The sequence below is a fragment of the Triturus cristatus genome, chromosome 3_2 (assembly GCF_964204655.1).
Source record: "Triturus cristatus chromosome 3_2, aTriCri1.1, whole genome shotgun sequence".
NCBI lineage: Eukaryota > Metazoa > Chordata > Amphibia > Caudata > Salamandridae > Triturus > Triturus cristatus.
This window is the reverse complement of record NC_140584.1, coordinates 539,519,818-539,533,019: the sequence shown is the minus strand read 5'-3', so window position 1 is coordinate 539,533,019 and position 13,202 is coordinate 539,519,818. Positions and strand designations below refer to the sequence as shown.

The 13,202-nt window shown below is 51.2% G+C and overlaps 1 protein-coding gene across 1 annotated transcript in view; it reads left to right on the top strand.

The window, feature by feature from the left end:
- LOC146857674 (uncharacterized) overlaps positions 1-11,222 on the top strand; it is a 341,850-nt gene extending 330,628 nt beyond the window's left edge. The window contains exon 2 of the mRNA XM_085647064.1: positions 10,009-11,222. Within this exon, the coding sequence (XP_085503190.1) occupies positions 10,041-11,222 (1,182 nt within the window). The 5' untranslated portion in view covers positions 10,009-10,040. The remainder of the gene's footprint in view (positions 1-10,008) is intronic.
- The last annotated feature ends 1,980 nt before the right edge of the window (positions 11,223-13,202 follow it).

The following is a 13,202-nucleotide window of genomic DNA, read 5'->3' as shown; positions in this document are numbered from 1 at the left end:
CCTGCAGCCATGGAATGTGGCTAACTCAAAGGAGACATTCATGACGCGCAGGACGTGGGCTTCAAGGATGGCGAATGATGTGGTTGAGAAGTTGTGTGGGAAGGGGCCTGATGGAGAGCCAGAGTGGATGGTGCACATGCTGCTGATGGGAGTCCATGACCTGAGGGGGGTTTGTCCAGCGGAAAATAGTGCTGTCTGCCTCTGTGTGCCAAGGCTGTTGTCCATGGACATGAGCTTGCAGTGGTACAAAGTAGGAAGGGATGGGATCTGCCTTGCAAGGGTGGGGTGTCTTGGATGGAGATCTGCTGTCAGTTCACTCACAATGCTGAAGAGTTCCTTGATGTTGTGTGTTTGGGTGTCTCGGCACTATCTGAAGGATCTCCACTTGTCCTTGCTGAAGATATGGTGATGGCTGTGTGTGGTGTTTTCCAGGGCTGTAAGCAAAATGATGGCTTTTTGTGTTGCAAGGTTTGCACAAGAGTCCGGCTAGGTCTGTAGGAGTCCAGTAGGTCTGCCTTGTCCCAGGTGCCTTAACTGTCGTTGTGCTTCACAGGAAAGTCCGTCAATGTGGCTAGATTGATGGATCAGTTGCTGATCCAGTGTGTGAGTTTGCAGGGTGTGGCGGTGGTGTTGTTTTGAGGGTCCCACACAGCTTGTCTGTAGCGACTTACATCTGGCATCTGTGAGGGATCGGTAGCAGGATGAGTGGCACTGTGTTGCTTGTTGGAGACGTGGATTCTAATGTTGATGGACCAATGATGGATGTGTGTGTCCCCTCCTGCAAGACGTTACGGGCCCCCAGCCACATGTAGCCTGTGGAGGTGAGGGCCTGCGTGCAGATGTACGTGTTGATGGCTTAGCGGAATTGTGGATGTAGGCCTGCAGATCTGTAGATGAGTGTTACTCCGAGGGTTGCTAGGGAGTTGCTGCGAACCCGGACTTGTGACTCTGAGGGTGTACTTGTCAATAATTACCTATTCAGCCCCGTGAGTGGTGTTGGCGTCCCTGCGGGTGATCTTGGATCCGTCTGAGATGGCAATGAAGACGTCATGTGCTGAGGATGCTTTTGTCAAGGTTACTGTCATGAAGGTGATGTGTGGGGCTGCAGTGTTGAGGAGGTAACAGAGTCCAATGGCGTGCTGGTGGATGGAGCGGGTGTGGAGTAGGAGGCACCTAACCTGGTTGCAATGACAGGGTCTGGGAGGCTGGGCAGCGCTGTGTAGGCAGTTGGAGTTGTATACTCAGCATGCAAAGGTGTCGTGTGTGTGCTTAGGGGTTGCCTGATGGCAGGAGAATGATTGTCACAAGGACATTGCTTGGAGAGTGGCTGCAGCATGAGCTTGTTGTGTGACGTGGGTAATGCAAAGACTAGAGGGTCGTGTACTGTGCATGTTGAAGGCGCAGACGGTCCATCCTTTTGCACGGCGGTGGGGCTACAGTGGCACAGAAAAGCTGCTGGCTGCATTACAAATGGGTGGAGGGGGAAGGGCTGAGCATTTCAGAGGCGTGGGGGTTGCAGAATTAGGGCACTCGGAGTGGCGTGGCCGCAGGTGAGGCAGCAGCAGGCGGAAGGGCTTAGAAATCATGTAAAAGTCAACACACAAAGACAAGGAGGTCTGCAAGGCACAGTGCAACTGGTGTATGTCAAGGAAGGAGTGTCAGCTCACTCATGGGTCACTCCCAGAAAGTGTATGATCAATCACCATAAATGACAGCCACTGTGTCAGGCAACAAAATGCGGAGATGCGCAAAGGAGACACACCATCAGCAGCCATTCACGTCCCGTTGTGGGCAGCAACCTGCACAAATACATACACAACCAGGCACATCATGCACAATAGAGATCATTAGCCATGAAGCACTGCATGCATGTTGCCAAAGTACACATACACTCATATTCCCAATTCCCAATCTTTGTCAAGTCTGCCATAGATGACGCATGCAAACTGGTAAGAGATCTGCAGTGACCGAGATGAGGCACTTTGGATTGTGCTGAACACCCTTATTCCACATACACACACAAAGGGATATGCCTCCATATTAACAGACTCACAGGTCAGTTGACAGAACATGTGGGACATACGCTGGACACCCCCTTCACAACACGGATGATGTCAATCCCAATGAACTGGCACACAAGGTAAGGGGATGAGCAGAACACATCCTGCTTCACACTGAGAGGCTGCAATTCCCCATAGAGCATGTTGTTGTGATGTCCCCCACTATGTCCACCCGTAGCCTCTGCAATGTTTCAGAGCCAAGGTACACACACATTGAAGCCTTCATCAGACGCCATATTCCACTACAGATGACTGTCAAGAAGGCTGACTATCATGTCATGGGAGTGATGCTACATGTCATATGCTCCATGGTGAGAAGAAATGTATGCATGGTACCACAACATGCACAGAAGCAGTCACCACACATTCACAACCTGTATCACCACAAAAAAAGCCTTGCTGCAATACTCACCCAAACTGACATTTCCACATGTCCGTGCATGGAACGCTGATTCAGCACACGTTGCAATCCACACGAGGAATAGCAGGAGGACAACGGTGACACAACAAGACAACAGGTGCCAAATACCTGGGAATGACAGACACACGAGAAGTCACCAAAAAATGATTCTCAACGCACACATGGAAGTGTAAAAAACAGCAACAATGTTGGACACATGTAAATTGCCTATCAAGTCTCTCTGCAAAACTGTGTTGCATGACATCATCACTCGAGTGACACATCAGAACACACATCCAAGTCACTGTGCATTCAGTCAGCTGGACACACCCATTGCAACACATGCCACTCAACGCTACAAGCTTGCACACTCATAGCCAGTGACTCACCATTATGAGAAGAAGTTGCGTATGAGCTGACTCCGGATATCATCCCCCTCCTCCTCATCATCACTAGCCTCGTGACCAAGCCCTTGATCCTCCACGGGTGGATGCTCCTGCTCATCTGGATCCAGGATGAGTGGCACTGCCTTCTCAACTGCCATGTTGTGCAGCATGCAGCACACAATGAAGATTTTGCAGACCTTCTCTGGGGCATAAGGGAGGGACCCGTCTGTCTTGTCCAGGCACCGGACTCTGCTCTTCAGGAGTCAAAACGTCCTCTCAATCACTCGCCTGGTCTGGCCGTGTGTATCGTTGTACCGGTGATCTGCAGCTGTTCTTAGGTTGCGGAGAGGTGTAAGCAGCCATGGCATGTTGGGATAGCCAGAGTCCCCTACATGGAAACATCCTGTAAATAAGTGGGTCACGAGATGCCGTAAGAGACTAAGATACCGCAACACATAGGACAAAAACACAATACCCACCAACAAGACATGCTCGTTTGTTGTGCAGCCGCAGCATTCTTTTGTGGCACCCTGCTACGCCTCATGATGTAGGCATCGTGTGCTGATCCTGGAAAACGTGCACAGACATGGGAAATCAGCATGTTAGTAAGACACACCACAAGGGCATTTATCGAGTGGTAATGTTTGCGGTTGTGATAGGCTTGTTCCTGTGCCTGTGGTGGTACAAAAGCCACATGTGTACCATCAATGGACCCAATTACATGGGGCATCCCACCCAGGGCATAGAAATCCCCCTTGACATCCCTCAACCCCTCAGGACTTGGAAATGTGATGAATTCATCAAGGTGCTCCAACATGGCTGCTAAAACATCACGCAGGACACGGCTGAACATAGTCTGGGACATCCCACCCACATCAGCTATGGTGAATTGAAACGTACCTGTTGCAAAAAAATGTAAGGGTGCCATCACCTTCATCTTGGGGGCAGCGCAGTAGGATACCTGTGTTGCGGTTGGAGGTGTGGTGCCAGCCTGTTTGTCAGGTCCTCAATCAGGCACGTTCCATCATGGCACCCAAGTCTGGCATTAGTCTTGGGACAGGTGGTGCCCTGCAAAACATAGTTTAGAGGAATGCAGATTGAGAGTCGGCAAACATCAATGTCAATGAACATAGCACATGCTACACTGCTAATACACATCAGGTAACTATGGAGTCTGGTGTGTGCAATACATCCAGGACACAGATGGCAGCTTGCTGGCAATCCGACAAAATGCATGATACACCTGTTGATTGTCAAGTCAACATGACATGCCCTGAAATGATTTGGGGGCCGGTCTAAGTGAAGAGCCACAGATATGACCGGAGTGACACACAACCACAAAGCTGCATTTGATGGATGTCAGCTCATCCAGACAGCTGACTGCAAGGCACACGCACAGGTCACATGGAATGTCAAATGTACATGTCACACACAGTGCGATGAAGGGGTACACGTGACAACACAAAGACACAGCCATTGAGATGACAAACACATGAATGACTGAAAATATATGATGTCCCATGCACACAGACTCTACAGCCTTGGGAATCCACATGTGGCATGGTGTGCGTAGATGTGTTACATGCCCATCTCCACACAGATCCCTGTTGGATGCACCAACAGCAGATGCCGTTGACGGGACACTGACATGAAGCTCATGGGAACACATGACACACAGCTGACATAGTCCCAAAGGGGCACGCTGATCGTGACAGGTCAGTTCATAAGTGTCCCTGTCCCTGGCGTCAGGAGACAGGCACGGGTGTTGATGACTGTGCCACCCACTGCTGCTATGCATGACACAGTTGGACTACAGACACACATGTGGCACATGTCAAGGTGGTGTGTGCCACATCATGCCCCATCACACATGACATGTGTCCACAGGTCAGAACACATCAATTGTGCAACTAGATGGAAGGACCTGTGCAAGATCACAGGCTAACACACCTAGGGCCTGCACCTGAAAGTATGCAATGATAAGTACTTGATGGACATCCATGTGCGACTCGTAGCCCTCCATTCCTGGAATGTGTATGGCTGTATCACCTTTGTAAGCGTGTAAAATGCGTACACGTCCGTGTACGTACCAGTGGTAGACGTACGTCTACAACTGGTGCATACACGTACGTGTCCAAGTACGTGTAGGCACTGTTAGTACACGTACGTGTGCGCACCAGGTGTACACGTACGTGCACTAACAGTGCCTACACGTACCTGTACACGTACGTGTAGGCACCAGTCGTACACGTCCGTGTACGCACCAGTCATACACGTCCGTGTACAACTGATGCATACACGTACGTGTACTAACAGTGCCTACACGTACTTGGAAATGTACGTGTATGCACCAGTCGTACACGTCCGTGTGCAACTGGTGCGTACACGTACGTGTCCAAGTACGTGTAGGCACTGTTAGTACACGTCTGTGTATGCACCAGTCGTACACGTCCGTTTACAACTGGTGCGTACACGTACGTGTCCAAGTACGTGTAGGCACTCTTAGTACATGTATGTGTACGTACCAGTTGTACACGTACGTGCACTAACAGTGCCTACACGTGACCTGTACACGTACGTGTACGCTCCCAGTCGTACATGTCCGTGTACGCACCAGTCGTACACGTCCGTGTACAACTGGTACGTACATGTACATGTACTAACAGTGCCTACACGTGCCTGTACACGTACGTGTACGCACAAGTTGTACACGTCCGTGTACGCACCAGTCGTACACGTCCGTGTACAACTGGTGCGTACACGTTTGTGTACTAACAGTGCCTTCACGTACTTGGACACGTACGTGTACGCACCAGTCGTACACAGATGTGTACGACTGGTGCGTACATGGATGTGTACTAACAGTGCCTACACATACGTGTACAGGTACGTGTAGGCACTGTTAGTACACTGGTGCATACACGGACGTGTACAAACAGTGCCTACACGTACTTGGACACGTCCGTGTACGCACCAGTTGTACACGTCCGTGTACGCACCAGTCGTACACGGACGTGTACTACTGGTGCCTACACGTACGTGTCCAAGTACGTGTAGGCACTGGTAGTACACGTACGTGTACACACCAGTTGTACACGGACGTGTACTTACAGTGCCTACACGTACCTGTACTGACAGTGCCTACAGGTACGTGTCACACGCACAGTGCAACTGGTGCTGTAGGGGCACGTGTGAAACGCACCGTACCTGTGTGTGGCTTTCATATTTACATAGGGGACACATAAGGGACAGGTATTAGGCCCTAAATGCATGCAGGTTGCCATGGATACCGAGTTTTCGCTTCAAATTTTTCAAGCAGGTGTCCTGGAAAAGTCAGTTGGCCACAATATACAATGTTGCAAAGTGGTTGTTGACTTGACATGATGCTCTAAATTTGAACGATGCAAATGCTGTCACTGCTGTATGTTTAAAGGTATTGGAGTAAACGTAAGATGCGAATGATTCTGACCAATCACTATGTACTCCTCAAAATGAATGGCCCTCAGCAAGACAGATATAAGGCAGCCAGAAGCCATGAGAGGGCACTTGCCTGCACAACTTTCCTGTCGACAACCTTGCTGCTGTCTCTGCTTCCCTGGACCATGTCTCATGCTGTGGAGAGGGCCCAGCCATTCACCCTGGAGGGGAATCAGGCCCTGCTGGACGTCCTCCTCCCACAGTACACCAGCCTGTATGGGAGACCAGGGGAGCAGGTGAGTTCTGAGTCCACTACCTTTGCCTATGCACCTGTTGTGTGACAGTCAATATTGTGTCCAGGTGAGACTGACATGCAATGTTGTTCAGAGTGTGTCCCGGGGGGGGGGGAGATGCTTATGTCACTCATGCAGTGCATCATGTAGTTCCTGTGTGCACACCTAACTTGCATGGTGCTTACAGTGACTTTCACTGCATAGTGCATGAGACATTCAGCCTGGCTAATCCTTGGGGGCTTTTCTTCATGTTGTCCTGAGGTGGTTCAGCGGTCCCCCCGGTGTGACAGGTGACTGTACCCACAGATGTGTATGAGTTGGGTGGACCTGTGGTGAGAGTGTCCAAATGATGTGTACGACCTCATGGACATTGACGTGTGTGAATGTTCCTTGTCATGTGGGTGAGTGTCTATGTGAAGTGTTGCACCACACCTGCATGTGGAAGGCTACTGATCTAACCATCTGATGTGAAAAGTGAGCCGTGCTTTGAGTGTGACTTGCAGAGCTGCCACGACCCCTGTGACTCCCCCCCTGGAAAAATGGCACATGTGCAGAGTGAGGGTTGTGTCTGCTGTAGTCAATGACAGGCCAGTGCTCAGTGGCTGGGTGTGTCTGTCTAGTCTGCTGAGGGTGCGTCAGTGGAGTGGGACATGTGACTGCATGGCACATGCTGCCCATCAGCCTGCTGTTGCATGTGCTGCACAGTGTGTGGCATGTGCATTGAGTGTTTTGCACCCCTCATGCCACCTGTAGACTTTCAATGCCATGTACTGCATGTGCGCTTGCACACAGGCCACTTGCATGTTGTGAATGAGGCTATTCCTGTCAGCATCCTATGCCCTGTTCAACATTTCAAAGATGTTCTGATGTGTGTTTCTGGGACATGGAGCAGGTGTATCGATGTTGTGTCACTTTGTCATCCTGACGGGTAACTGCCTACTAGAAGGGGGTCACCTGGACCAACGTCGTCAGGGCCGTGAGGACTGTGGGGGGCGTGAGCGGCAGCTGGCCCAGGTCCGCAAGAGGTGGCAGGACATCCGGTGCTGGACCCAGCGGATCCCCTGGGTCCAGCTGAAGCTCTCTCCACCTCGCCGCCACGGCGGGCGCCGACACCTGACCCTCCACATGAAACGTGTCCTGGCGGTGGTCTTCCCTGACCTCGATAGGCAGTTAGAGGAGGAACTGCAGCAAGGAGGGGGTAGGTACATGGCTTTTTGTTGTGTTATGTGTCGCCAGCTTTAGGAAGTGCTATTTTGCATGAATACACTCCCAGAGTTCATATGTGCAGTGCATTTTCTCTTTCTAAATGTCACCTGCCCATCTTTTTCATCCCTTCCTCTCCTTGACATGTGTCCCCTGGTGTGTGTGTAATCACTTTTGCACATGGTCATCTATGGTGCCAGTACATCTAAGTGCACATTGCTTTCTGCATCATGTGGGTGGGTGGTCTGTGACTTGTGTCGGTACCTTGCCTGTGCCATGACCTGTTCACTATGTAGGGGGTCCATAGTTGTTGTCACTGATGCTGATTCTCAACATAGGAGTTTGAGCCTTCAACTGGACACCCTTGCAGCATGCATGTGCAATGTTGTGGCCTCAGACATGATGTGCATGAGTGTGAGATATGCATAGTGCCATGACGGTTGTACATGGTAGAGTCAGCTCATTCCAGGACCATGGAGCAGTGTGCCCACTACAGTCCCCTGAGACACCCTGGCCTCCTAATCATGTGTGTCATCCAACACTGTGCACATTCTCTGTGTGTGCTGCATAGGTCTGCCTCTGTGGCATTGTTCCCTGCCCTACTTTGATTTGGTTAATGTGTGCTACATGTGTCCACTGGACAGGGATACAACATTTTGCTTGTGCATACTCACACTGGGCATTGCCTGTGTGGCTATTCACAACAATCTGTTGATGGTTGTTTGTCACAAATATGTGTTCTCAGCCCCACAAGGTGATGTTGTGTCAATAAAGCTATTTTGCAAGCACAGTTGTTGTAACCCTGAATAAGAGGTGTCACTTCTTGATCTGTATACATCATATTGACTCAGGTATTTGGGGAGGGGGGTGCGGGAGAGGCATACATGTGCAACTCAGATTTTTAACTGGCAGGTCTAACATTTGTGGGAGAATTTGGCTGTACTAAAATATACTGGGCAGTGCCCCTGTGATGCTGGCCAGTGCTCAATGTACGTGCTTTGCAGCCTGTGTCTTTTGTTTTACCAACAAGAATCCTGCCCATACATTTTTTGGCACGTGTGTGGTTCTGATGCAACACAGTTTGGACTGTGTGTGCTAACATCTGTGTGTACATTCAGGCTTGCCATGAGGGTGTCCCCACAGTACAGCTGGCCTTTTTTAACACCCAATTGCAGTCCCATTGGCTTATGCATTGTCCTGGGTGTGGACATGGGTGCCACTCCAGATGACAGGCAGTAGGTCATATGTGTAGCCAACTGTGTCATCAGGTGACAGATGGCCTGGTGACAACTGACATGATTCAAGTTGTTACTCTTCATGATTTGTACCTTGGCACTCACAGCACTTGTCAACAGTTGTTCATGTTTCACATGTGGAAATTCGTTGATTTGTGTTAAGAGCACTAATGTGCCTGCATGCAATATGTCACACAAGGCAGTGCACACAAAATTACATTGACACTGTCATGGAATGAGCTGGCACATTTTCTATGAAGCCACTGTTTTAAATAAATGTTGTCACAGATTCTCCATATACATGTTCCCACGGTGGTCTTGATTTTGTGAGACTCATTAGTTATCGGTGATACAAACTAACGAGTGTCAAGACGTCCAGACCTCCGTGGGCCCATGTATATGTACTTTCTGCAACACAACCTATTTCTGACAGTGGCTCCTCCGAACAGGTGGCAGCTTCTTCAATGACAGTGTCAATGTACTTTTGTATGCACTGCCTTGTGCAACATCTTGCATGCAGGCACATCAGTGTTCTATTAGCAAAATGGCCAATTGGCACATCCCAAACATGTAGATCGGTTGAAGTTGTGTGAGTCCCAACGTACCAACATTTGTTCGTTTTGTGTTCCAAGGGACTTACAGGTCTCTCAGTGTGGTGGCACCTTGAGTATTGAGATGTGTAAGTTTACCTTGAGTGCACCACTCCGGTTTATTTCAGGGTAAACAAGAGGTGTCATGACTTCATTGTATTGCTGTGCTCACCGGTTCACAGACACTAGCTTCGCAGTGTATTGCTCATTCAAGTAGTGGCCTTTTGTGTATTGAGTTTCCTGGTGTCAAAGTGGCATGGTGGGTCTACCAACTGGACAGTACAGGGCTTACATATGTGCGGAGTTATCCAGCTGTTACTCATGATGCATTGTCTGATATGCACTGTGACCTATTGTTCTTGTGCTCATGTGTCAGATGTATACAGGTGACTGATGCTTTCTGGTTTCTTCTCCTTGCCCACAGCATCATCATCCACACGTGAGGGAGACACCGGCATGGACCTTGAGGAGGGACCCAACGACAATGCCACCAGTGCTGTGGAGTCAGCAGGAGACAGTGGCACAGAGGGCGAGGGGAGTCAGTCAGAGGACCTGTCCGGAGGCGAGAGCATGTACGATACCAACGGGTCCCAGGCTGACATCCTTGAGGAGGCGGAGGATGCAACAACATCTGGTAGCATCCCACCATCTGAACCCGCCTCCTCCATTGACATCTCCACCCTCCTAGTTGCTCCTGTCCCTTCTGTCCGTGCAGGGTCCCACCGTGTCTCCTTCGGACCAGGCACCGCACCCCCTGCCCCTGTCACCCCTGCTGCCCTCAGTGAAGAGTCTGTGGACACACTGCACCAGTTGCAGGTTGGTCAGGCATCGATGCAGCATGTCCTCCATGAACACACTAGACTGCTCACACAGTTGGTGTTGTTCGTGGAGGGCATGTCATCAACGATGACTGAGCAACGCAGGTTTCTGCGGTCCATGGACTCTTCACTGAAGGAAGCAGTATCTCTCCTGCGGTGCTCTGTCCTCCCCCCTATCCCGGACCCATCCACACTGCCCTCTCCCATGCCTGTCCAAAGCACACACAGACAGTCACAGGCACACACCACAACAGACACATCCAGCACACCCCCAACTAAGGCACAGCGCACACCTCCTGGCACGCACACTCAGGGAGATGTAGTCACACCCACAGGGTCTGGGGGCAAACGGCAGACACGCAGCCACAGTCAGAGTCCGCAGTCCTCACGACCCACTTCCTCCAAATCCACTCCCCTTAGCTCCCCAGGCAAAATGTCACCCAAAGAGACCTACATGGCTAGTCTGTCCCTCAGCCCCGCTGTGACACCATCCCGCAATCGGTTGAGGAAGTCTCCGGCCAGGGGAGTTGAGTCCCTCCCCATGTCCACCGCCTCCCCCAAGAGTGCTGCACCCCATCCCTCGGACACCCCCCCCTCCGTTGGCCCTGGTGTTTGTTCCGGTGCAGGGGTTCCTCTGGACGCCCTGGCTGCAGTGTGCAGCGAGCTGCTCACCACCACCTTTGGCGCTGCACCACCCCCTGTGGTGGATACGTCCAGCCCTGCACCCACCACACCTACCCAACCCACTCCTGTCCCTGCGGTGCTTGGTACTCCCACTGATGATGCCCCCCCCCCCCCCGGTCGACAACCCTTGAGGTGACTTTATGCAGGCAAGGTAGGGGTGGACACACTCGCATCCATCCAGCCTTGGACTCAATCTATGGACTGGCCATTGGCCTTTGTGAATAGTGTTTTATTACAACTTCTTTTGTTTGTGTGCTGAATAAATCCTTTTCTTTTAGTTTCCACACTATTGCATTTCAGGTACTTGATGTTGGTGACGAGGCCCATGAAGTTGGTGTTCTGAGAAATGTTTTAGTATGATGGTCATGAGGTGGACCATGGTGTCTGTGTGCCATCTCATTGTCTGTGAAAATATTAATTTGTAGTGTTTGTTATTTTGTATAGTGAGATATTGTCCCAGGAAGTATTCCTTCCTCTGTTGCACCTGACATGTTCCCTGCAAACAGTTGCACAATTGTTGTGCTGACCTATGTCAACATATCCTTTGTTGGTGACAGATCCCTTCACCAATGGCCATGCATGCTCACCAATGTCTCCTGCTAACTCGTCTGTGCCATCCTTTCCAGTCACTGTACTTGTGTTTTGTGTATGTAGGAATGGCATCACGGAGCAATTGGCCCTTTTCAGCACTATGCATGTGTGTAATCACGGCCTAACACACAAATGGCACGTGTAATGCAGGGTATTTGGGCACCTGACTCACAATTGTGGGCATTGTATCTAGTGGCAGTGGACCCTATTCCTTACATGAGAGACATCATCTGGGTGGCTTGACCAGCACCTGGACATTCCTATCACTCCTGTGATGTGCGTGACAGTGTGTAGTCCCCTTGGCTAACTTATTTTAGTATGCATTTCCATGACTATACAGTCTGTTGGCATTAAATCCAGGTGTGTATTGTGGGGAATCCGCCATGTGTGGGTATACATGTGTTGTATGTCCTCACACCCACATGTGGTGTGTCATGCCGGATGACATCCATCCTCCTGGGAGTGGGGCACTGCTGGGAGTGATATGCACAGACCCCTCATATGTCTGGGCACTGCTGGTAGTCCTCTGCACCCACCACTCATATGTCTGGGAACTGCTGGTAGTGATATGCACCCACCCCTCATATATCTGGGCACTGCTGGTAGTCCTCGGCACCCACCCCTCATATGTCTGGGCACTGCTGGGAGGGATATGCACCCACCACTCATATGTCTGGGCACTGCTGGGAGTGATATGCACCCACCCCTCATGTGTCTGGGCACTGCTGGTAGTCCTTTGCACCCACCCCTCATATGTCTGGGCACTGCTGGGAGGGATATGCACCCACCACTCATATGTCTGGGCACTGCTGGGAGTGATATGCACCCACCCCTCATATGTCTGGGCACTGCTAGTAGTCCTCTGCACCCACCCCTCATATGTCTGGGCACTGCTGGTAGTCCTCTGCACCCACCCCTCATATGTCTGGGCACTGCTGGGAGTGATATGCACCCACCCCTCATATGTCTGGGCACTGCTGGTAGCCCTCTACACCCACCCCTCATATGTCTGGGCACTGCTGGGAGGCCTCTGCACCCACCCACGCACCCCCTTGGAGCTGTACACTGCTGGCCAGGACCTACACACACATCAATTTGTAGTTAGCATGCTGGGCCAGTCCTCTATGCCCACATTCATGGCGTGTGTACGCCTCATATCCACATTTTCCTGCTGGCGTAACGGGGTACGTGTGGTATGGACCGTACCCACGCATGTATGCGTGGGTACGGTCCGTACCTGAGGACTCATGGGGCCGTAGGGGTACACACCGTACCCACGCATTCATGCGTGGGTACGGTCCGTACCTGAGGACTCATGGGGCCGTAGGGGTACGCACCATACCTACGCATTCATGCGTGGGTACGGTCCGTACCTGAGGACTCATGGGGCCGTAGGGGTATGCACCGTACCCACGCATTCATGCGTGGGTACGGTCCGTACCACTGTTGTCATGGCGCCGTAGGGGTACGTGTGGTACGCACCGTATCCACGCATGTTGTTCTCACCTTCTGCGGCGTGTGCGTC